This window comes from Hemibagrus wyckioides, linkage group LG06 (genome assembly GCF_019097595.1).
Source record: "Hemibagrus wyckioides isolate EC202008001 linkage group LG06, SWU_Hwy_1.0, whole genome shotgun sequence".
NCBI lineage: Eukaryota > Metazoa > Chordata > Actinopteri > Siluriformes > Bagridae > Hemibagrus > Hemibagrus wyckioides.
Genome location: NC_080715.1, coordinates 37,363,481 through 37,388,026, shown reverse-complemented (window position 1 = coordinate 37,388,026; position 24,546 = coordinate 37,363,481). Strand labels below are relative to the sequence as shown.

At 41.9% G+C, this 24,546-nt stretch overlaps 1 protein-coding gene across 9 annotated transcripts; it reads right to left on the bottom strand.

Moving 5' to 3' along the window:
- Window positions 1–449: 449 nt before the first annotated feature.
- On the bottom strand, window positions 450–24,224 carry nek1 (NIMA-related kinase 1). 9 transcript variants are annotated; one of them, XM_058393350.1, is made up of 36 exons: window positions 24,167–24,224; window positions 22,134–22,270; window positions 21,967–22,063; window positions 21,429–21,523; window positions 18,023–18,106; window positions 17,818–17,885; window positions 17,635–17,721; window positions 17,266–17,320; window positions 16,614–16,814; window positions 16,457–16,529; window positions 15,800–15,972; window positions 15,519–15,584; window positions 14,204–14,263; window positions 13,579–13,626; window positions 13,402–13,482; window positions 13,157–13,296; window positions 12,888–13,013; window positions 12,690–12,792; window positions 12,459–12,545; window positions 11,256–11,339; window positions 11,108–11,185; window positions 10,890–10,985; window positions 10,605–10,766; window positions 10,170–10,235; window positions 9,794–10,037; window positions 9,578–9,700; window positions 7,899–8,066; window positions 7,411–7,812; window positions 7,099–7,204; window positions 6,817–6,905; window positions 6,502–6,710; window positions 5,335–5,471; window positions 4,980–5,260; window positions 4,634–4,767; window positions 2,530–2,662; window positions 450–1,280 (listed from the first exon to the last, which is right to left on the bottom strand). In XM_058393350.1, exons 2-36 carry the CDS (start codon window positions 22,248–22,250, stop codon window positions 1,267–1,269), a joined length of 4,287 nt encoding a protein of 1,428 aa, XP_058249333.1. In that variant the 5' UTR covers window positions 22,251–22,270; window positions 24,167–24,224; the 3' UTR covers window positions 450–1,266. The 9 variants fall into 9 exon arrangements, with proteins under 9 accessions (XP_058249333.1, XP_058249337.1, XP_058249335.1 ...); XM_058393354.1 differs by having other exon boundaries at window positions 4,980–5,242; XM_058393352.1 differs by having other exon boundaries at window positions 7,420–7,812.
- Between the last annotated feature and the right edge of the window lie 322 nt (window positions 24,225–24,546).

The window sequence follows — 24,546 nt, the reverse complement described above, 5'->3', positions numbered from 1 at the left end:
GGTTGGGGGCCTTGCTCAAGGGCTCAATGGTGATGGCATGGCAGTGCTGGGGCTTGAACCTCGATCTCCCAGTCAAAAACCCAGAGCCTTAACCACTTGAGCCACCACCTACCTATGTGTACCATTTGACTCTTCAGACTAGGATGTAGCACTATGTACAATGGAAGAATCAATCATCGTGAGCAGATCCTGCAAAATTTCATACTGTGGCTGGGTCAACAAGAAAGTGGAACTGATTGGTGGAATTGGCTGGAACCCGAACAAGGAGATGGTGGAAGAAATGAAAAAATCAGACAATTTAATGGGAATGGTTGTGGTTTGGCCTGAGAAAAGAAACGCGAATAAAGGATGCAAAGTATTGGGGATATTTGATTGCTATGAAGAGCGAAAGAGAGATATACACACAAACCAGAGACACATGCACATCAAAACACAAAACAAAGCTTGAAAATTAAGTATTTATTTCCCGAATACAAAGACAAAACATACAGACAACCATATTACTTAAAATTCTTTTTCTCTCTTTCACTTCAGATAATTTACTATACAGCTTTTTATGGTCTTCCACACAGTAATTTTCCTAGTGACATCGTTCGTTTACATCATAGAGGAAGTGTACCAGAATAAGGTGTGTATAATGCATGCACATGTTAACACTTAACATCAATTAGTCGATATGCGTGGCTGCTCGCCGTGTCAACAACGTCACCAGATTTCTGTACTGTAACTGCAATGCTATGAAACATGGAAACAACTGGAATGAACAGTTTTATGCGTGCGTTCTGTAAAAGGCTTTCCTTACTACAAAAAGTAGAAAAAGAGGATGTGTAGCGTGTGCATTTGTGCACAATGTAAGACGTGATTGTGAGAGGGTACCTGATTCAGGAATTCTGTGACCTTTGACCCAGGCCACCCATGGTCGTTGACTGCTTGTAAATACTGTGTAGTGAGAAACTGTCTCTTGTGACCCGCTAACTGTTTAAAAAAACAAGAAACAAAAAAAACACACACACACACACACACGCATCTCTCTCTCTCTGTCTCTCGCTCTCCGTCTCTCTCACGCACTTTGGTTAAATAATATTTAGATTTCTATTTACACTCGTGCTGTTGATGTTGGACATGGCAGTAAAACTCCAGTCATGCCTGAGCGATTCAATCCCTTCCTTCACACGCTCTCTGTCCACTTCATGCACAGCATTACGGGAAGACTTTACAGCCAGCAGATTGTCCTGAGCAGCCGGCAGCATGAGGATGAGTATCGCCTCATTCATCATTATCTACAGAACAAAGAAGAAATAAAAAAAAAAAAAAGCGATTTAAAACATGAAGATTCCAGCCTGAAGGAGGATTAGGTCATTTATATAAATGGTATAAACTTTATTATATACTTTACTAAGGATGAATCAATTCCAGTTACTTTTTCAGACTGGGTACATATTAAGTCCATTGGTCACTGCTCCTCACCAGTACTTGTACTGATTCCGAAATGAGTAACGTATTTGGTATTAATCATTCAAAACATTAGTTACATTGAACTGAGGAGTGTAGAAGTAGAATGTGACTGCGCACCAGTGCACAAAGCAAGGTTCATAAAGACATGGATGAGGGAGTTTGGTCTGGAGGAACTTGACTGGCCTGCACAGTGTCCTGACCTCAACCTGATAGAACACCTTTGGGATGAATTACAGTGGAGGCTGCGAGTCAGGCCAAAACTGAGACGTCTGTCTTTACATGCACATGAATTTACTTTGGAGTTGTCCCACCCTTTGCAGCTATCACAACTTCAAATCTTCTGGGAAGGCTTTCCACAAGGTTTAGGAGTGTGTTTATGGGAATTTTTGACCATTCCTCTAGAAGCACATTTGTGAGGTCAGGCACTGATGTTGGAAGAGAAGGCCTGGCTCACAATCTCCACTCTATTTCATCCCAAAGGTGTTCTATCAGGTTGAGGTCAGGAACTCTGAAGTTCCTCCACACCAAACTCACTCATCCATGTCTTTATGGACCTTGCTTTGTCCACTGGTGTACAGTCATGTTGGAACAGGAAGGGGTCATCCCCAAACTGTCTTGGTATGCTGAAGCATTAAGAGTTTCACTGGAACTAAGGGGCCAAGCCCAACCCCTGAAAAACACCATCTGAATTCAGTGATTTGGAGGAGTGTCCCAAAACATTTGTCAATACAGTGCATCCATCAAGTATAGAAGCGCTGGGTTTGTTCCACTAAGTTAATATTTTTGTACTCCTGACTCTCTCTAAAATCATTACTCAACTATTATACTCAAAAGCTCTCAAAACCTCTGACAATGATGTGTGAGAATAAAATACTCGACATCTCAGCACCCACACCAACATGTCACTGAAATCACAATTATTCCTTATTCTTGTGTTTGTTGTGAAGCGCTTGAAACTGTATCTGCAGGATTTTATGCGCTGCACTGCTGCCACATGATTGGCTGATAACTGCATGAATGAGCAGGGGTATGGTGTTCCTATTGAAGTGACTGGGTGAATGTGTGTACATTCACCTTCTTCATATGCCCCATCTGCCATCACTAAGTGGAGGATTTTGGGATACAGGTGCTGGTGCTCAGGTCCCAGAATGCTTTGTACCATGTTAGAGCCGACAGCGATGCTCTTGTCTTCGTCTTCAATGATTGCCTAGAGGAACAAAACCTGCACTTTTAAACTTATGAATGTGTCTCAATTGAACAAGCCAATTAATTTATGGTAATTAGAGGAACATGTTTTTCACTAGAAAGCTCAACACATACTCAAATACCAAACAACCCCGGGTAGAGGAACATGTCAGACTTCTAATTTAGAACCAGGTTAGCATAAGCAATGCTAACCTACATACAGTAGGTACAGTGTAAAATGATGTTACAACTAGATGCTTTGCAACAGACATCCAACCAGAAACTGGAGGATTTACACTATATTGCCAAAAGTATTCACTCACCTGCCTTGACTCGCATATGAACTTAAGTGACATCCCATTCCTAATCCATAGGGTTCAATATGACGTCGGTCCACCCTTTGCAGCTATAACAGCTTCAACTCTTCTGGGAAGGCTGTCCACAAGGTTTAGGAGTGTGTTTATGGGAATTTTTGACCATTCTTCCAGAAGCGCATTTGTGAGGTCACACACTGATGTTGGACGAGAAGGCCTGGCTCTCAGTCTCCGCTCTAATTCATCCCAAAGGTGTTCTATCAGGTTGAGGTCAGGACTCTGTGCAGGCCAGTCAAGTTCCTCCACAACAAACTCACTCATCCATGCCTTTTTTGCTTTGTGCACTGGTGTGCAGTCATGTTGGAACAGGAAGGGGTCATCCCCAAACTGCTCCCACAAAGGTGGGAGCATGAAATTGTCCAAAATGTCTTGGTAAGCTGAAGCATCAAGAGTTCCTTTCACTGGAACTAAGGGGCCGAGCCCAACCCCTGAAAAACACCTGAATTCAATGATTTGGAGGGGTGTCCCAAAACTTTTGGCAATATAATGTATGTGCAGGCCAGTCAAGTTCATCCACACCAGACTCTGTCATCCATGTCTTTATGGACCTTGCTTTGTGCACTGGTGCACAGTCATGTTGGAAGAGGAAGGGGCCAGCTCCAAACTGTTCCCACAAAGTTGGGAGCATGGAATTGTCCAAAATGTCTTGGTATGCTGAAGCATTCAGAGTTCCTTTCACTGGAACTAAGGGGCCAATCCCAGCTCCTGAAAAACTACCCCACACCATAATCCCTCCTCCACCAAACTTTACACTTGGCACAATGCAGTCAGACAAGTACCGTTCTCCTGGCAACCGCCAAACCCAGACTCGTCCATCAGATTGCCAGATGGAGAAGCGCGATTCGTCACTCCAGAGAACGCGTCTCCACTGCTCTAGAGTCCAGTGGCGGCGTGCTTTACACCACTGCATCCGACGCTTTGCATTGCACTTGGTGATGTATGGCTTGGATGCAGCTGCTCGGCCATGGAAACCCACTCCATGAAGCTCTCTGCGCACTGTTCTTGAGCTAATCTGAAGGCCACATGAAGTTTGGAGGTCTGTAGCGATTGACTCTGCAGAAAGTTGGCGACCTCTTCGCACTATGCGCCTCAGCATCCGCTGACCCCGCTCCGTTAGTTTACGTGGCCTACCACTTCGTGGCTGAGTTGCTGTCGTTCCCAAACACTTCCACGTTCTTATAATACAGCTGACAGTTGACTGTGGAATATTTAGGAGCGAGGAAATTTCACGACTGGATTTGTTGCACAGGTGGCATCCTATCACAGTTCCACGCTGGAATTCACTGAGCTCCTGAGAGCGACCCATTCTTTCACAAATGTTTGTAAAAACAGTCTGCATGCCTAGGTGCTTGATTTTATACACCGGTGGCCATGGAAGTGATTGGAACACCTGATTCTGATTATTTGGATGGGTGAGCGAATACTTTTGGCAATATAGTGTATGTGGCAACTGATGTGAGACTAAACCCGAGAGTAATTAAAAGTATTTATTTATTTATTATTAACTGTTAACCCCAGGTAAAGTATGAGCAGTGTGAAAACGTGAAAGAAGATATTATTTTGTTTACCCGGGGTAGAGTAGCTGAGGAGAGACCAGTTAAATTAGGTTACAGTCGTACCTTGATCTTGTTGTAGGCTTGGATGAAGTGCTCAAAGCCCATGGCCTGCTCCAGATGAAAACGCAGCTCTTCCAGACGGCTGAATATGCTGTCTTGCTGCTCCAAATCACTCCTCCCCTCTTCCTCACTGTCATCTGTCCACATAAATAAAGAAAAGCTTAATATGACAGTGTCGGTAATGCTAGTGAGTTTAATCATTTTTTAAATGATTATATGATGTACTCCTCGTGCCTGCCTTCCCAAAATGCACTGCAAAAGTGTGTGGATGTTGTCAAAAAGCTGAAGGGAAATTTATCTAACAATCTGAATCAGCACTTTAGGACTCAGGTCATCTGCATCATCCTACCCGACTGCCACTCCTCGTTAAGCTTGCTCTCGCTGTTCTGCTCTTCATCCTCCTCTGCGTCATGCCCATTACTGGCCTCTTCTTCAGGACTGTTCTCAGGATTGTCATCATCCTGCTCCACGGCTGCTGCACTCTTCAAGGTACCCTCCATCGGACTGCCCTCCTCGTCGTCTTCGTCGTCGTCATCGTCATCACTCCGTTGCTGTTGAAGCAGCCTCTCCATAGAGGCTCGGAGCTCTCGGAGATCTTCATCCTCGTATGCACTGAGATGGAAAGAAATACTAATCAAACTCATGTTAGTGGTTATTCATCCATCTTTCTACTCTCTCGACATAATGTGTGTTTATTTTCCTACTCTGTGTCAGACTGCTCATCCTCTTTGTCCTCCAGGTCTTCTATCTCCAGATTGTTGTCATGGGCGGAGGCACCATCAGGTTCTGTAGAGCCGCTAAAGATTTTGCTGAGATCTGGTAGAGAGCATGTCCTCAGCATCTAATTTCAGTGTACACACACACACAGAGAACACTTTAATACACTTAACATACAAATTCAGCAGACATAGCTGCGACTACAGGGCAGTTAACATGAGCTGAATTGCTGCCGAAGAGTTCTCTACGTACTTTTATGTCATTTGACAAGAGAATATTGTTTGAAAAGTATTCTGCATGAGGTGTAGGAGTGAACATGACTGCAATGCAGCTCACTGCTTTGTGCAATGCTGTTCCTACTACCCCTTTCTCATCCTACATCCTTTTTATAATAACGTGGCAACCAATGGCAGTCCTTTAATATGGCATCATTTATATCTAGAACTAAAGATTTGACTGAGATTTGATTAAGAGCATGTCATCAGCATGTACCAGCAGCACACACACGTACACAAGCTACATTGGTATGTATCGAGTCCCTGATATCCTGCACTGAAACTCTTAAGCATCATACAGCAAGATCTTAAGATGCCATGCCATCGTGATTAAATGACTATGAACGTACTCATTTCAATACAAAGAAGAAAAACAAGAAGCAGAAAAAGAAGAAAAGCATCTGAGATGGGGGTAAATAGTAAGGATTATCACAAATAAACAGATTCACACCAGTTCCTCAAACTAGCTCACTTAAACAAACTCGAAGATATATTTAAAACACTGGACAAAAATTCCAAGTGACTGTGCTTCCAAAATGTTGGGTGCGATGGTGGCAGCAGGTTTGCATGCCTGAGGCTTGCAGAGGAAGTTCGGCCTAGCTGTGTTTGTTCACGGTACATGTGTGGTGAGCAGGCTCCTGGTTTGTTGACACATCAAGGATGTGGAAAAAATCGGATTAATAACGCTTCACTTAAGTCCACAGCTGAACCTTTGGCCTAACTCATCTCTAGAAATACTCTCACAACACACATCACGCATGAATGTACATGGATCTTATGAAAGCACAAAGCACCCTAGAACAAATCCAGGTTCTTGCTTTTGAGAGAAATACCCTGCTAGTTTCACAAGACGACAAACTAACTGCAGGAACAAACTACCTTAGGGTTGTTGGCATCAAAAAGGCCGGTGGAGAGACCGATCAAAAGTGCATCTTCGTGGCGGCGTAGAGGCGACACAGAGCGTGAGCGGGAGGCGAGCGAAGATGACGTGTCTTCCACTGAGGACTGGACAGACATGGTGGACAGTGCCACTGCACGTCTGTGCGCTGGACTACAGCTCAACTTCACAAAGGCAGCATCGCCAGGCACTGACAGAGAGAGAAGTAGCGTTACCAATCACCTGGTTTGATAGATATTATGTAGTTGTGCATTAACACCTGGTTTATAACTCTGTCTGGCAGAAGGTGAGCAAACCTGTAACTCCAACTTGCTGTTCATCCTCTGCACCTAGCGTCTGATCTTCGTTTTGCTTCTCCAGCAGTGCTGCACTGCCCTCTTCTGGCCTAAAACATTGAAGGTTAAAAAAAAAAAAAAAATTTTTTATTTGTATACTTATTAGGTATCCCTACATTGTCCAGATATCCTGAGCTGGGCACCTGAACAATCCAAACAAAGCATCATAAGTGCTCTTAAGTGTATCTGCCAGTAGCCAGGAAAAAACATTATTATTAGCATTCCAGAGAATTTGGGTCTCACCCAGGTTGGTGAGTCTTCTGTCCCCAAGCATTTACCACTTCTGCAGGATGTTTGGAAGTTTGTGGAAGGTCCGCCTCCAGAACTAAACACTCTACTTCATCTGTTTCTAAAAGCAGAACCACAGGCATGCTTAGAAAGAGTCATACATCTATAATTAGACTTATTAATGGATTCAAGCACCTTTTTTAGCAGCAGATTCAAATGCATTATTAATATCATTCAGATATAGTCATTTCATATAACCAGCCCATGAATATTCATTCTACATCAGTCTACAAAATATGGATTTCGGTTAAATTGAGAGATCCTCACCGTCGGTACCTTTATCATCAGGGATACTCTCATGTGAGGAGTCTGGTTTAAGCTCTTGACTGCTGATTACTTCTGTGTCTGATGGAGCCTTTGGACACACTTTCTCATGGTCCTGATAAATGGCAGCAATGTGCTGATCTTGGTCCTGGTCACTGGAAGTGTGCTGATGTAGGTCTTGGTCAGTTATAGCTTGTTTCTCCTGATCTGGGCCATGCTGACCTTGGACCTGCTCAATGACAACTTTTTTCTGATCCGGGGAAATAGCAGGTTGATCCTGAACCTGGCTGACCATGACTTGCTCTTCCTGGTTTTGGTCAATGACAGCTTGGCTTGGCTGAGGGTAAGGCCCCAATGTAACTCCATCAGGATCATCTGAAGGCCCCAGTGTAGGGTTAAGGCTTTCTACAGAGAGATACACAATTCTAAAATTACTAGATTTCTACAAGTTTACATTTGCAGATCCAGTATTATAGAAATCAAATACTCACCAGTGTGCTTGTGGTCACAAATGCTGCTGTTGTCCAGGCACTGGGTGAGTGGCTGGAGTTCAGCCTCCTCGAGGATTTTCAAAACTTGTGAAACTGGGGTCTGTCCCCATACTTTCCTCCCCTCCCCTTGCCAGGCCTCCATAGGAATGACCTCACCTGTTGTTTGTTCTATGGCACAAAAAAAAACCCCACACAGACAGAGACACACACATCACATAGAAACATTATATTGTTAAATCAATAGTATAGACAAATACTACAATTGCAGAATAAGGCAAATCATATACAAAGTACTGGTCAGCAAATACAACCCCAGGAATTCTATTTAGTGCTCTATTCAGTGATTTGTTTTGCTTTGGAAACCTGGTTGCTACATGGCAGCTTTAGATACCAGATATAGCTTAACAACACAGCACACACTTCATGGAAACACAATAGACAAAGAGGAGGGGTTCTACTCCAGGTTTCTTGCTCATTTTGCATTAAGCAGTTTTTCCTTTGCCACTGTCTTTGAACTGAATCTACATCTATATTTATATACAATAGTACACAGAAATATACTAAAATAAACAACCAATACTGACGACAAGAAGGGTTTTTAACGTTATTTTTGGTTAAATGCCAGCCAATGAGAATACACCTTCCATCGGCTCAGGAGTCACCCCAATTTTATTGCAAATCAGGATGGTAAATTTCACTTGTTGGGCTTTGCTGGCCAGTGTACCTACAAATAAACTATAGCTTCCCAATGAGCAGCCTTCAGACTGGAACAGCATGTTCTAATCGTTTTGCCCCCATAATACACTATATTGCCAAAAAGTTTTGGGACACCCCTCCATAAAGGCTTCAGCAAGCACCAGTACCAAGACATTTTGGACAATTTCATGCTTTGAGTTTGTGGAAGGCCCCTTCCTGTTCCAACATGACTGCACACCAGTGCACAAAGCAAGGTCCATAAAGACATAGATGAACGAGTTTGGTGTGGAGGAACTTGACTGGCCTGCACAAAGTCCTGATCACAACCTGATAGAACATCTTTGGGATGAACTAAAGCTCTCTCTTAGCCATTCCAAACCTGGGATGTCTGCCTTTACATGCACACGACTTTAATAGGGAGCCGGCCCGCCCTTTGCAGCTATAACAACTTTAACTCTTCTGGGAAGGCTTTTCACAGGTTCATGGGAATTTTTGACCATTCCTCTAGAAGCGCATTTGTGAGGTCAGGCACTAATGTTGGACGAGAAGGTCTGGCTCACAGTCTCTGCTCTAATTCATCCCAAAGGTGTTCTATCAGGTTGAGGTCAGGACTCTGTGAAGTTCCTCCACACCAAACTCACTCATCCATGTCTTTATGGACCTTGCTTTGTACACTGGTGTGCAGTCATGTTGGAACAGGAAGGGGTCATCCCCAAACTGTTCCCACAAAGTTGGGAGCATGAAATTGTCCAAAATGTCTTGGTATACTGAAGCATTAAGAGTTCCTTTCACTAGAACCAAGCCCAAGCCCTGAATTCAATGATTTGAAGGGGTTTCGCAAAACTTTTGGCAATATGGTGTACCTAGTCAAAAAAACATTTCCACAACTGATATTAGTCTGAGAAGAGTCCAAAATACAATGCAGATGTATAAAAGAGCGCTGCTCTGTGTACAGTTAAGTGCAGATACAGGTAGAAACTCACCTGCTGTAGTGATACTGGTGTCCTCCAGAGTCTGATGAGCCACAGCAAGCGGGACATCACCGGGCTGCCACTTCTTCCTGTCACCACAGACAGGACTCGCCTCCAACGATGCCGTCTGAGACACTAATAGGAGAGAAAGAAAAGGCATGAAACACAGCTTTCCAATCTGTGTCTGCAGATATTCTATGCCAATGTTGGGCTTCTTTCATTTGGTACCTGCCATAGTGCTACACGTGTCCTCCAGAGTGTACGGTGCTACTGAGAGTACAGGAGGAGCTCCAGTCTCCCATCTGCGTCTATCACCTCCAGTTTGTGGTCTCTCGTCTGTGACTGGCTGGCAGGGCTGTGGGGTGGGACCTGGTTCAGTGAGAACCGGTGTTGTCTCTTGCTCGTCCACTTCCTTAGATGGGTGAGCCATTAAATTATGATTCAGTCTGCGCAGAATCTCCTTTCTCTCATTCTGAAAACAATACACATTTGCATTTTATGCAAAACAAATGGACATTGCAGAGGTACGTAAATAAAAAAGGAAAAAAAATAACAGATAAAATTGGATACCTCTTATTTGTACAGGAAGATTCACATTACCTACCTGAACATCTGATGCTTCGGGTTTTGCTGGATCTTCCTTTATAGGGGATTTCTGCTCAGATGCAGTCTATAGTCATTGGGAAAAAAAATATTTATTAAGAGTCCAGTCTGTGGATCTTAACATTTGGGCAAATTTCAGTGAGTTTAAACAGAATCAAATATATTTTGTGAAGAAAATATGGTTTACAATGACTGTTTGATTTTGTGTGAATTCACGTTACACTTTTCCCCCCATTTAAAATAAAATAAAATAATTTTCTATAGATACAGATCTCCAGAACCAGATTATGATAGAAAGATTTGGATGCATTATAAACTTCATAAAATCTAATTAATTCCACTAAAAATTCACTTCAATCCATGTGGTGCTGTAAATGAAACATGTACATGAATGATGGTGAATAGTATGAGTGTTTTTCTGGCTGTTATGACTGACCACGCCCACATCCTTCAGCGCTGCAGTCATAGAAATGGCTGGGGTGGTGGGTCTAGAAGTGGGCATGGCTTTAGTGATGGCATCCTGAGGGGCGTGGTCAGGCTGAGGAGGCGCAGCTGCTTTCGGTGGTCCGAGGTCAACCTTTACTCCTCGAGCGACGAGCTGATTAAATACGAGAAGAGAAGTTTAGAATGTAAAATATTCTCTTTAAAAGGTAGATATTCTTAATTGTGAACAAGTTGTGGTAGAAAGAATGAAACCCAAATGCAGAATGTCTTAACACACATGCTCTTCCCATGCTTTCTTTTCTTTCTCGTAAGCCTCTCTCCGTTTCTTCTCTAGCTGCTCTTTCAGGATAGCTGCACGGGCCTTTGACTGAGCCTGCCACGAATAAACACACACAAAAGGACGTTACTACCAAATTCAAGAACCGTTCCTGTCGAGAAACAGACACAACCACTGACTAATAATTTATCAAAAATATATATTCTGAATTCACTGACCTTCAGAGCTTCGATCTTTTTCCTCCTGAGCTCTAACTCCTCACAGGACTCCTGACTGTCTGAACACTCACTGTCAGGCTGAGGGGAAGGAACCCACATTACACATTACATAGATAAACATATAAACCAATAATATGTATGTTTATACCTTCTCTCCTCTGAGACGAGCTTTAATCTGCTGGCGTTCGTTAAAGTTCTGCAGCCTGATCTGTCTCAGCCGTGCCAAGTACTCCTGTGAATTCCACAATACAGACTTGTATAAGCACAAAATAACGCTCAGTGCATTTCACACTTACGGGAAAATGTAATCAAAAACAAGAATTATAAAAAACATAAAAATAAATGTTCAGGACAAAATGAAAACAAAACATGCATATGTGCTCATGATTTGTTAAAAACATGACACTTAGAAATGGTTTAGGGTTCGAACAGTGCACATGTGAGGAGGAATTCGAATCCGTGCTCCGAGACCATTCCTTATTCCAGATAAAAACACCACGAGACAAATTCACACTGGGAGCACAAGCAGAATTACACAAGCACAATAATGCAGCAAACCAATAAATAAGGGTTGTAAACAGCAAGCGGCTTTTTTTTCTGGTGCGATTAAAGCGTTGACACTAGGGACACACCAATCCCATTTTTTTTCCTTTAATGGCGCTTTCACATGTGCAGTCCATTTCAATGGAACCCTGGTGTCTGAACGACGGTCTAAATCTATGTGAAATGTAGTGCAGGGAATAGTAATTAGTGCTAAGATGTTGCCTTACTGATCAGAGATCCACAAATCCCAGAACAACCAAGCTGTCATTACTGAGCACTCAAGCAACCCTCGACTGCTCATATGTATAAATGAGATAAATGCAAGTGTATAAGGGGGTCTGCCCTTTGCCAAATGCAATAAATATAAATGACTGCAATAAGAAAGCAATTCATCCCTTAAATCAACCAGACTATATAAAGTGAAACTCGTTGTTTATACAGTAGTTTATTGAGCACAGGCCCTTTCTATGCTACAGCTGACGAATGCCACTAATTACAGCCCTAGACAATCATTGTCCAGTTCTTTTTCTTCGCTCAGATTCGGACTGTTAGGTGTGAAAGCACCGTGTTACACCGAGTGGATCAGTGCATACCTAGTTAACACCATTATGCACAAGGGGAGGAAGTGATCATTCTGCTGGAGTAGGTGAGTACTTGCAGCTCAATTTGGACAAAGAGGGAAGGGGGGGGGTGAATCAGGGGTGAGAAAGGTGAAATAAAATGGGGTAAGGAGGAGCTTTCGGTGAAAGGTGGATGAGTCAAATAAAACTGGGTAAGGAGGAGCTTTCGGTTGTATCCACCCTCCTACCTCCTCCTCTTTGTTGACCCTGGGTCTCCTGCTTCGGGATGAGTTTGTCCGACTCGCAAAGATGGTGGCCAGGTTTTGCCGGGCCCCCTGTTTGCCATTCAAGTCAACAGAAGCTATAGGGTCACTACAAGGCACTAACGTCTAGGCCTCAATATTACATGGAGAAAGAGAGAGAGAAAGAAGAGGGGGGGAAAAAAAAAAAAAAAAAAAAAAAAGAGATAGAGTTCTTACCAGCTGGCCTTCGGCACGGACTTTATTGAGCAGGGCTTCTTGCTTGCGTTGCAGGAATTCCTGCACCTGTTTGGCTCTCTCTGCTGCTACCTGAGCTCGCAGCCTAGACATCCATTACATAGTTTAAAATTAAAATATGCAAAAAAAGTGCCATAATGAAAAAAAACTAACGAGTGTTAAATTTAATCACAACCAGACCTGTTTGCATAGTCATTTTTTGTCACGCTCTCATTTTGGAGACTTGTCCTCCGTGCCTGGCTCTTGACAGAGTGATGATCCGATAGGCCTGTGTGTCCGTTAGGCATGCCTGGGTCTTTTGCAGCCCTTTATTAACATGACAGATTATTATTAATATTCAAAAGCATTTAAACTGTAGCAAGAATACATTTTCTTTTATGCATGCATCTACATGTCTGCATGTTAGGTTCAACCCTCATTTAATGCACTTATTAAATCAGTTAATGTACTTTGCAGGGATGCCAGCCTCTACAGCTTTGGGTCCTGGGACTGAGCCTGGCAGTGAAGGCGGAACATGGACAGGTCCAGGAAGAGGAGAGGGGATTGGTACCGGAGTAGGAGGGACTCCACCACCTCCACCACCAAAAAACTAAACACCAAAGCCGATTAAAAAAAAAAAAAAAAGACGTTCAGAATTTCACTTCAGCATCTCTTTTACAAATGTTTTACTGAGCAAGTAGAGAAGACACGATACCTTCCTCTCTGGGCTACTGCCTCCACTGGAGCTTAAAACGTTCCTCCAGCCTTGCTCTCGTGCACGGTTGATCCTATTAAGCTGATGTGAAAAGAAAATTTCAGGGTAATGTTATTCATCCTAACTCGGGTGTATAGCAAAGCAGGTACTATAACGAAGCTTGAGACACATAATCACCTTTTCCCTCTCGAATCTTTTCACCTGAGCAGCCTTCAAGAGAAACATCTACAATAAAACAAGATTTAATTTTTGCCCCTCATATACACTGACCAGGCATAACATTATGACCACCTGCCTAATATTATGTTGGTTTCCCTTTTGCTGCCAAAATAGCCCTGACCCGTCATGCACTGTGTATTCTGACACCTTTCTATCAGAACCAGCAGTTAATCGGATCACATGGGCCAGCCTTTGCTCCCCATGTGCATCAATGAGCCTTGGCTGCCCATGACCCTGTCACCGGTTTGCTTGGACCACTTTTGATAGATACTGATCACTGTAGACCAGGAACACCCTACAAGAGCTGCAGTTTTGGAGATGCTCTGATCCAGTGGTCTAGCCATCACAAATTAGCCCTTTATCAAACTCGCTCAAATCCTTATGCTTTTCCATTTTTCCTGCTTCTTTGAGGACAAAATGTTCACTTGCTGCCTAATATATCCCACCCACTAACAGGTGCCATGATGGGGAGATAATCAGTCTTATTCACTTCACCTGACAGGGGTCATAATGTTATGCCTGATCGGTGTAAACCCTTTAAACATTCCATGATCAAACAACAAAAACAGAACTAAAGCCTGACCTGCTCTCGCTGTTTCCTCTCTCTCTCCATCAGCTCCATCCGTTTCTTCCTCACACCGTCCTGTCACCAGAACACAGGTTAGATTATTTAAGCAAGCCAGGTAGCTGTAGGCACTAGGACCTGACTGGGAGTAGACAGTAGAGTCACTGAAGAAGAGTAAGGAACATGACTATATGCAGTGAAGTAGAAAAACACTGCAAAGAGAGATATAATGTTGGAACCTTATAGAGGGGGGAAAAGAACAAGAGTGAAATGACAAAGGATGAGGAGTGCCTCACTGCACTGGCACCAAACAAACTAAAAATAAAAAGCTAATTAGCTAATAAATCAGTATTCAGAATATTCAGAGCTGAGGAGAAACTGCTTGAATGTCGCACCAATGTCCGGATCTTTTATCTGTGATGATGTGGAAAGGGATTAGCCCTCATCATGCACATCAACCGAGCCTCTAGACCAGCAGTTCTTAAAATTGGCCCCGAGGGGTTTTAAATGTATAGCTACTCTAAGTGGTTATTTATTTATTTATACTTCATTACGAATCAAAACCACCACCATTATGAAAACATTTCATCATTTAATAATTAGTTTTCAGATCTACTAATTCTATTTAACTAAATCATGATCTTGAATTAAATGGGTTTAAACAAAAGCTTAATAAAAAATATAAATAATGTAATAATGCTATTCAGTCCCTCCAGGTTTTGGTGGCGTTTTTGGGATCATAATTTTTTCCCCCAAAATGAGCAGATTTTTTTGCACATTTGGGCCGAAGTGTGTCGTGTAATGTCATTACAACAAAAGAAATCTGTGGTCATTTTGTAAAAAAAAAATAAAAAATAAATAAAATTCAAGCTTCTTTGAATATTGTGGATTTTGCGATCACAAAACTGTTAAATCCTGGAGGGACTGATTCATTTGGATTGAATAAAAATGCACTCCATCAGTGAAATGTGCAATAAAAGTTCCTATTTTTATGAAGGAATGAAATAACGTCGGAAAATAAATCCTGTATGCTGTGGAATGGAGTCCAAAGGTTTGAGAACTAAAGCTCTAGTATGTTCTGCATGTCTGAAAACAAGACAGCTGTAAGAGGATGCTCCGAGAAGCGCATCAGAGGTGTATCGTCGATGAACTAAGCCGACGTCTCCGTTTACTCATTATGAAAAAAAATAAAAAATCAGCCTTGAGGCTTGAACATATGGCTCAGGAGAGCTTCAGGCTGTTACTGTGCGAGTTTAAAAAGGATTAAAGAGAGACCATTGTGTGTGTTAGTACAGGGGGGGGCTGGAAGTAAGGGGCATTTTTCTGGGGGTACCTCATGCTTCCTCCTCTCCTCCTCCACTCGCCTCATTCTCCTCTGAACTGCTGCTGAAGGGGAAGCCTGGATGACAACAACATGACACCGGCTCGGATCAGACATCTCTATCTCTCTCTCTCTACCTCTCTCTCACACAGACACAAACACACCATCTAGTCACCTGAGGTATGATTTCTACACACAGTTAAGCTTACGAAGCACGTGACTTTTCGGCAGCAGGGTTTTGCAGTTAGATTCTCTGTTGAACCTGTGTGTATTGAATACAGATAAACCCACACCTGTTTGAGTTTGACCCCGGGTTTCCTCTCGACAGCTTTCCTGACAGCGTCGGCCGGTTTCCGGACAGCGTCGGCAGGTCTCCTGGCTGTTAAAGGCACTCCGTATTTAGCAGCTGGCTTGCTGAATTTCTGGGCAGGGGTAATAGATGCTGGACCAGGGACTGGGTGTTTGGCTGGGGATGAAATGTGAGAATTAAATACTGTCCTTTTGTGCTGATTTGCTTGTTAATTATATACCATACAGCTGATTGTTCTGGCCAAACTGCTTGATTTTGCTGAGGCCATTTCAAAACTTGAATTTGGGCTTTTTTTTGTACTTGAATTGATGACATGTCCAGCACAGGATTGTACTTTTAAACTCCTGGGGTGTAGACCCATATTTAATGACATTCTACGAGAGCTGTACTTATGAATCAAGTGACTCGAAGAGGGCTTTGGCTGTACGTTGTGATGACATCACACAACATGTCTTGACCAGAATCTGCGGGCATTTACAAACTTTGCTGTGGAATACGACAATTTGCTCAATTTTACACTCATTTCTGTGATCACATATCCTATAACCACTTCCTCTAGGATTTTGTGAGGTTATAGGAAAGATAATCAACAACAGGGTTGTATACACACTTATGAGTGAAAGGTGGAGTGTGTGTTTACCTGGTACTCCCTGGGCGACACTTATTTTGGGATGTTTGACGAGAAGAGATTGGCTGAATTCCTGAGCAATGAGCTAAAACACAACAGCATAACATATTCAATATTGAAAGAGAATAGTACAGACTCCTGTTCAAAAAAACAAACAAAAAAAACTAACCTGTGGAGAGAGAAACTTCTGGATTCTGCGGGCGAGAAATGGCTTGTCCAGTATCGCACTGACAGAGGGTCTCTCCCTCGGGTTGCGTTTGAAAAGCTGGCCTAAGAGAGCCCGCAGGTCCTGAGAGTAATGCACCGACACTGGGGGATATGAACCTCGGATGATGTTCAGCACCAAATTCTTCATGTTCCCGGCTTCGAACTTGAATAATAAAAAACACCCGTATATTAATAAATATATTACCACTGATGCTCGCTTTGAACTTCAGGATCTAACAAGCTTGAGTTGCTGTCAGATGCTCATGCAATATCAAAGAAAATCTTTTTCAGCTAAAACAGCAGGGAACTCAAAGAGCTCCCCTACAGCTCTGCTACTCGTATCGCTAGATCTTTAATTACTGAACCCTAGGAAGTCAAATTCCTGTCACATTCGGCGTTTGAAGTCTGTCAAGCCTGTTTCATTGCTCAGGCTACGCTACTGAAAGAAGACGAGACGCTATACTTTAATGTTCGTCCGTGTAATAAGAGTAGGCTTATAACTAAAGGGTTGCCATAACGCAGAGTTGAATTTACCAACACAACAACAACAACAGGATCTTTAACAGTAATACACAAAGACAAGGACTAGGCTACACAGACTATATCATACTTACAGCATGCTTAAGTGTGCACATTTCATACAGGACACATCCCAAGGCCCAAATATCACTAGCAGACACAGGGACAGGAGAAGAGAGAAAACAATACAAGTTTTCCTACATTAGGCACATTCAGCACAGAAATACACACACACACACACACACACACGAGCATTAAGCACAATATAACAAAGACGTGTAAAGTAAAGAAGTAAAAGTTTAATCTGGTATACCTTAAGAGCATTGCTTCCTCCATAATAAAATAAAATAAATGAACATTGCAGCACTTAGGGTAACGAGGATGTCACGCTATATAGATCGGACGGTATATAATGTATACTGTACATCAAGCTGACCCTTCACCTGCATTTTAAGAAACACTACCTTTTATTGTTGTACGGTTTATTTTCACAGATCTCAGGGGAAAGATAGTAAGGCGTGCCGATGCAGGTCCTGGCCAGCTCCACGGTACTGCACACAAAATCATAAGTCATAATCATCATCATAAATAAATTCCCATTCAGCATCTTATTTCATGCAAACTGATATATAATGACATTTTTTTACCTGTTTAAAACTCTGGCGATCCCAAAGTCCCCTAGCTGTATTGTACCATCTTTAGTCAGGAAAATATTCTTTAGAGGGAAGAAAAAAAGAAAAAAAGATTTAGACATTTCTAGGGGGAAAAAAAATCCTTGATGATTCATTTGCATGCAAAAAGATTTGACTGGATGCGTGCTCATTAATCACATGCTCAGGCTCTAAACAGTACCTGTGACTTGATGTCCCTGTGAAGGATCTTACGATCGTGTACGTGTTTGAGTGCCAGGCAGATCTGTACAAACCAGTCAAGAATCTGCAGGAGAAAAAAAAAAGAAAAAAAAAAAAAGACTGTAATGAGTACAGGGCAGAAACTAAAACTATTCTAATCATATTGTATTATTATCACATACGTGATCTAAATGGTCTAGCTCATTTTTATCAAACATACTTTTTTTCGCCCGACGTCATGACGACATTTTTTCCTCCTACTTTATATAGTTCTGAAAACTACTGAAAACTATGACTTCATAGTACTGCAACTGGAGACTCGTGTAACCCTTGTGGACTCGAACCCGGGTCTCTGGCATGGGAGGCGAGCGTACTAACAAAATAGGGAGGCTAAAAGACTGTAGCCACTAGCGTCAGTCGCTAGTGTGCCTCTTGAGATCAGGGGAGTGAGGTTTACCTGCACAGTACTGACCGTTGACCTCCCTTACACTCACCCCCCTAAACCTCACTCCCATCCGGGTCACAGCACTAACGCAACCCCAAATACAGCCAAATTAATGTCTCCATATCAAAATATAGCCTTTACCATTTATGTTTTCAAGTATTTTTAATCATGTTAACATTAAATGCAAGTGCAACTCTGCAAATTAAGAACATTCAACAAGACTTCCATAACAATGAAAGACTTGCCATCACAAAATGAACATTGGTTTAACAAATCTTACATTGGTAGTGGTAACAGTTGTAACAGTCAGATAGTTTATTAGACCTAGATCCTCAGCAAAGAGGTTCAAAAATGTAAATAGCTTATTCTTACAAAGTTAAATAAAAATATTAACTCGGTCTAGTCAAATAAATGCAAATTCATAGACTTTAGCATAACTCCCAAAATAAACATTGGCTTCAAAAGGTAAAAACAAACATACAAAAGGTAAAGTTGGCTAACTCTTGGAAAGTTTGCCTCATGGACTTTCCACCATTCCAGCGGATCCATGTCACTTTCTGCATTTGGTGTGGACAAGTAGCCCTTCAATTCCCCTTCTATTGCTTCTTTTAGAGATGAGGAAGCTGATGTTATGGCTGCAGATGCACAACACCTGAGGCTTTCAAAACGCTGGCAAGTGAGCTCTTTGCTTTCTTGGGTGGTGTCTGATCTTCATCAGGGCTTTGTGAAGTGGCGGTTGAGGTACTAGAGGTAGGCTGCTGATTTGATGATGCTGGATTCTGTATGGTCAGCAAAGACTCCAGCTCTGGTTTGTATTCCCTCAATCTTGTCTTTGTCTATGTATTGTGTTTCGAACCTGGAATCAACAAGCGAAGCCATATCCAGCAGGTCATCAGGGGTGGGGTCCTGATATTTGTCAGTGAGGTATTCGAGAATAGTAGTCTTCATTGTTTTTGTTAGTTCAGTATCCTCATCATTCAGGCTCAAAATGTTGACTTTCAACAGGTGAAGCACTGGTTTTACATAAGATATACTCACATAGTCCTCACCTGAGAGTGCATCAGTAAAGTCTCTCAGTGGACTCAGAGCCTTTTTCATAGATTCCATCACGTCAACATCCTGCCATGATGGGACTAAATGCCTCGTCTTCCTGTCTGCCGAGAAATTGCCTTTTCCTGGTCAAGCACTCTCTCGATCATGTTGAGTCTCGAACCTCATCATGTTGTAGACTCAGCGATTGGCTTCTGCTGAGGTAGCTTTAGGTCAGTTTGAGCATTACTTAAGTTCCTCTTTTTCTTCCAGCTGAACGAGAATGTACTGATGACTTTCTTGCAGACAGATGTTACACGTTCAACACGAGGGTCTTTGGCACTTTTTTCTAACAAAAAAAGAATAATGTATTAAATTAGATTTAACCTAATGCACAATGTAAAATTTAACTTTTTATATTATAAAATTATATAATTTTATTGAAACCGTTTAGATGTTTAACTAAAATGTTTTATTTCATATACAAAACAATTACATATAACAGTGCAATTATTATTGCAAACTAATCTCATAATTTTACCCTGTTCAATGTTCTTAATGTAATTTTTAATTTATTATTTACAAACATTTATTATGAACAATATCCTGAATGGCAGAGACAATATTTATTTTTAGTTGCACTCACCGATAGCTAGGTGAAGTCTGTGCCCAAAGCATTGCAGACGAGTCCAACTGTTAAGCTCCAACGCCTTCACCATATTGGCCCCGCTATCTGTCGTCATGCAGGTCATGTTTTCTTCTTTCAGTCCCCAACCTTCAAGCGCGTCCCTAAGGCCTTGCGCTATGAGTTCTCCCGTGTGGTCATCTGGGAAATATGTTGTCTCTAGACACGCGCTGCACAACTTCCAGTCATGAAGCCAGTGTATCGTCAGGCTTAAAGAAGGCTCTGAAGTACGGCTAGACCATAAATCAGCTGTTGTAGCAAATAACTTTACGTTTTGAATTGTGTGTTGCATCTTGCTGCGGCACTTGGAATTAAGCTGTGGAGTGGCCGTGGAGGAAAAATATTTGCGGCTGGGTATTTGGTAACGTGGATCTATGACTCTGAGCAGTTTTTTAACGCCCTTATTTTCCACAGTCTTTATGGGAATCAAGTCTTTGGCCAGGTAAAATGTCACCGCGTCAGTTACATCTTTCCAGCGCTTGCTCGTTCTGTCATACGGAGTTCCTTTCTCAAATGCTTCTTTCGTTAGAGTTGCTTGTTTAAACCTTGTAGTTTCTGGCTGCTTGGCTGTACCTGCTGATGTACTCGCGTGGAGTCCCTTTTTAATTCGACTGTCGGCATATTCTTTCGGATGCTTTCTTTTGAGGTGGTTAAAAAGGTTCGTTGTGTTGCCATCCGACGTGCGAATATTATCATTGCAACATTTGCAAATAACTGGTTTGCACTGTGTCTGTTGGGGGAAAACCAAACCATTTCCATATCACTGATGTTGAGTTTTTTTTAGGGACCAACTCCTCCGTGTTTTCTTCCATTGTCACTGACTGAGTGCGTCGCTTAATCTCACTGAATTCACGAGCAACGCATATGAGCTTGTTGACCTGGCGCCGTCTAGCGCGGGGATGTAGACGAAATCAATAGAACTACAATGGAGATAACGTGCACCATATAGGACGATACAACGATTTTTTTGGAAAAGTGGATCGTGCGGTCATTTTAATCGTCCGCGATCAAATATCGTCATATCGCACACCCCTATGTATCAGTACTGTTAAATCTTCTGACCGTGAGGTTTGTGTGCTTTGTTTGGCACACAGGGTATTAATCATGTTCCCTGTTTCATATATATTTATATCTTGTTTGATTAAGTGTGAGTAGACTGCTGCTAGGATATTTAATTAGCAAATATTCTGTATTTTAGTACCATAATGCCCAACATATGGCGCATGGCTTTTGAAATGCAGAACCAACCTGTTCCTCAGGGAAAAGTCCTTTCTGGTTATTGATCTTCTTAAACAGGTCGCCTCCTTCACAGTAGTCCATCACTATATACAAGCAGCCGTTCTCTGCGGAGAAGCAAAGAGAAAGAGATGACAGCATCTCGCTGCTTTCTCACGTCCTCGCTCGAGCCATTAGTGCATGCAGATACTCTCTCTAATTCAATTCAGAGACTTCCTGTAGCACTCAAATGCTGAAATGTCTCTGTTAAGCTTCGCTGGCAAGACTTAATTCTTATCCCTGTAACAGTCTTATGACAGGTAACATCAATACGAAACCTGAGAATTAGTAAGGAAGAATGGAGCAGTTTTTAAATCAAGCTCAACTCTAAGCAAAGAATGAGAAACGACTGCTCAGTACACAATAATATTACTAACGGCAACTCCTGCACCTTTACCTCAGAGCTGTGTGGTTCATAGTTACTTAGCATTATATAAATACATGGTTCAAGAGTTAACCCTTGCAGTGAAACGACTACTATTTATTTTGACTGGAAAGGAAAGAATTTTACCTTCAAATGACTCCTTGTACTGCACAATGTTGGGGTGACTCATGTTAGCCAACACGGCCACTTCTTTGCGTGACTCCTGTCTCTCTTTATTAGACATCTGTAAAGTGTGAGATGAGTATCAGTGTGTGTGTAAACTTATAGAACCCAACAAGTTATGAGTAGCTCACCCTGGAGATGCCGATCTCCTTGATGACATACTGGTGACCATCCTCCCTGGACTTTACCAGGATGGCCTTCCCGAACGAGCCCTCCCCGATCTTCTTCACCTTCTCATATTTATCCATGGCTGGCTCGATCCGTCATGCTGTAAAACAGAGACAACAGGATACATAATCACATATTTAATCTCGTCTATTCCAACCATAATGCCTCATTCGCTCCAGGTTCTAAAAACCTGTTGCGAAGTCCATCGTCTTGTGTGAATGTGTCTCTTAATGTTGCCCTGTAATGGATCCACCTCAGTGAAGCCCATGCCCCATGTTCCTGGGACAGGATACCAGCATAAGCTTTTTACTAAAGAGTAATCTATGGAGTGGGCTGTAGCTTATGGTGCCCTAACACAAGACCAGCTTCATTCACTTCTCTTCAGGAAGTCCACATAGGGCTTAAGTGGAAATGCATCTGTTTTGCCAAGCCAACACAACCATTCCCAATACATTAGAATAACAGGTAAGGTAAAGTTGGAGGACTTTACAAAACAACAACAACAAAATTGTTATGTGAAATAAAAACTAACATTTCCACAAAACTTTATAAGAGGAACAGAGGTGGTCAAGTATTATGGACTGAAGTGCATGCTACACCATTCAGATGTGAAAATAGCTGGAAACAATAACACGTGCGCCTTGCAGATCAATAGACTGTTACAGTAAACTATGGAATTTAATACAGTGAGATGTGGTGAATAGTGAATCATGTTATAATATCATAGGCATGATCATAGCCATTAAATATTCAGTGGAGAAGAAACTGAAGCGACTGGAGGAAACATTAAGGGTTTCTAAATAAAGTGGATTTACAAGCAAGTATTAAAAATAAGCATTACATTTATGATTATGTTTGTTTGTCTAATAACAGGTTTCTTCACTATTTGCCCAGTGATTTACATCAGACCACAGCAACCAGCCTTCACTCTCCACGTGCATCAATGAGTCTTGGCCGCCCATGACCATGTCACAGGTTCACCACTGTTCCTTCCTTGGACCACTTTTGATAGATACTGACCACTGCAGACCAGGAACACCCCACAGGAGCTGCAGTTTTGGAGATGCTCTGATCCAGTGGTCTAGACATCACAATTTGGCCCTTCGTCAAACTCGCTCAAATCTTTACGCTTGTCTATTTTTCCTGTTTCTAACACATCAACTTTGAGGACAAAATGTTCACTTGCTGCCTAATATATCCCACCCACTAACAGGTGCCATGATGAGGAGATCAGTCTTATTCACTTTACCTGTCAGTGGTCATAATGTTATAACTCTGTATTGTGTATTGTGATCCGGCACCCTGTGAAAAAGTTTTGGCACCCCATTTATATGTGGACAGTGAAGCAGAGAAATCCTTACATTCTGAAAGGTTCCTGGACTTTATTAAAGCTAGTTTGGGACAGGTCAAAGGCAGTGCCCAGGCCTTGGACAGGCATAAAAAATAAAAAAAATAAAAAAATAAAAAAATGCAGCTGTAATCAAATCATCTTCTGTTTTTGATGCTGAATTCTTTAGTCAAGAAAAATACCAGTTTGTTCAATTTTAAGGGTAAAACATAACTAAATGAATATCCTTATTATATCCTCTGTATCAGAAAGATAGATAGATAGATAGATAGATAGATAGATAGATAGATAGATAGAGGATGATATTTTAGGTGTGTTGACAGCAAAATCAATGTCGATATCGTGGCGGAATTGAGATCATATACTGAAATATAATGCATAATCTTTCGATTTATCGCTTAACCGCGGTACAAGATGTTTAACGTTACTTCTGTATAAATATATATCACACCATCAGCAGCTTTCTGAGCTAAATTAGCATGCACTCGTTACTATCTAACCAGCTAGCCAGCTGTACTGATAAAGCCGTTTTGCAAAATAAATTAAAAAGTTCTTCAAGACAGTCAAAGTGCAGATTATATTGTGTAAACTCCTAGTCTTGAACAGAAAAGTATTACACCGCTAGTTACCATTTTCATGGTCAATTACCTCCTTTAGCGTGGACAAACTCCCGCTGCATCCAAACCCTCTGACTCTTACACCGTCCTAACGTCAAGCGTACCAGGATGCTGATATTTCATTGGTCGAGATCCGGTGTCCTGCTCAGTGATTGGTTCCGGGACATGTCAGTTAAACCTAAACCGCGACGAGGTTAGTTTGTCACAGTTTAATACAAACGTCTCCTAGCAACCGTCACTGGTTACGGACGCTGTGGGAGTAAATCACGGATACAGAATTGGGAATTATGCATATAACTTTAAGATTATGAAACTTAATTGTGCAATAGTCGCTTTTATTATTATTATTATTATTGTTGTTGTTGTTGTTGTTGTTGTTGTTGTTGTTGTTGTTATTATTATTATTATTAT

Excerpts from the sequence above, each read along its gene's own strand:
- nek1 (XM_058393350.1), bottom strand. The coding sequence starts at position 22,250 with ATGGATAAATATGAGAAGGTGAAGAAGATCGGGGAGGGCTCGTTCGGG. Across the intron at positions 13,627-14,203 it reads AGAGGAAACAGCGAGAGCAG|ATGTTTCTCTTGAAGGCTGC; the intron begins GTCAGGCTTTAG and ends GTTTTATTGTAG. Across the intron at positions 10,236-10,604 it reads CGCTGAAGGATGTGGGCGTG|ACTGCATCTGAGCAGAAATC; the intron begins GTCAGTCATAAC and ends CAATGACTATAG.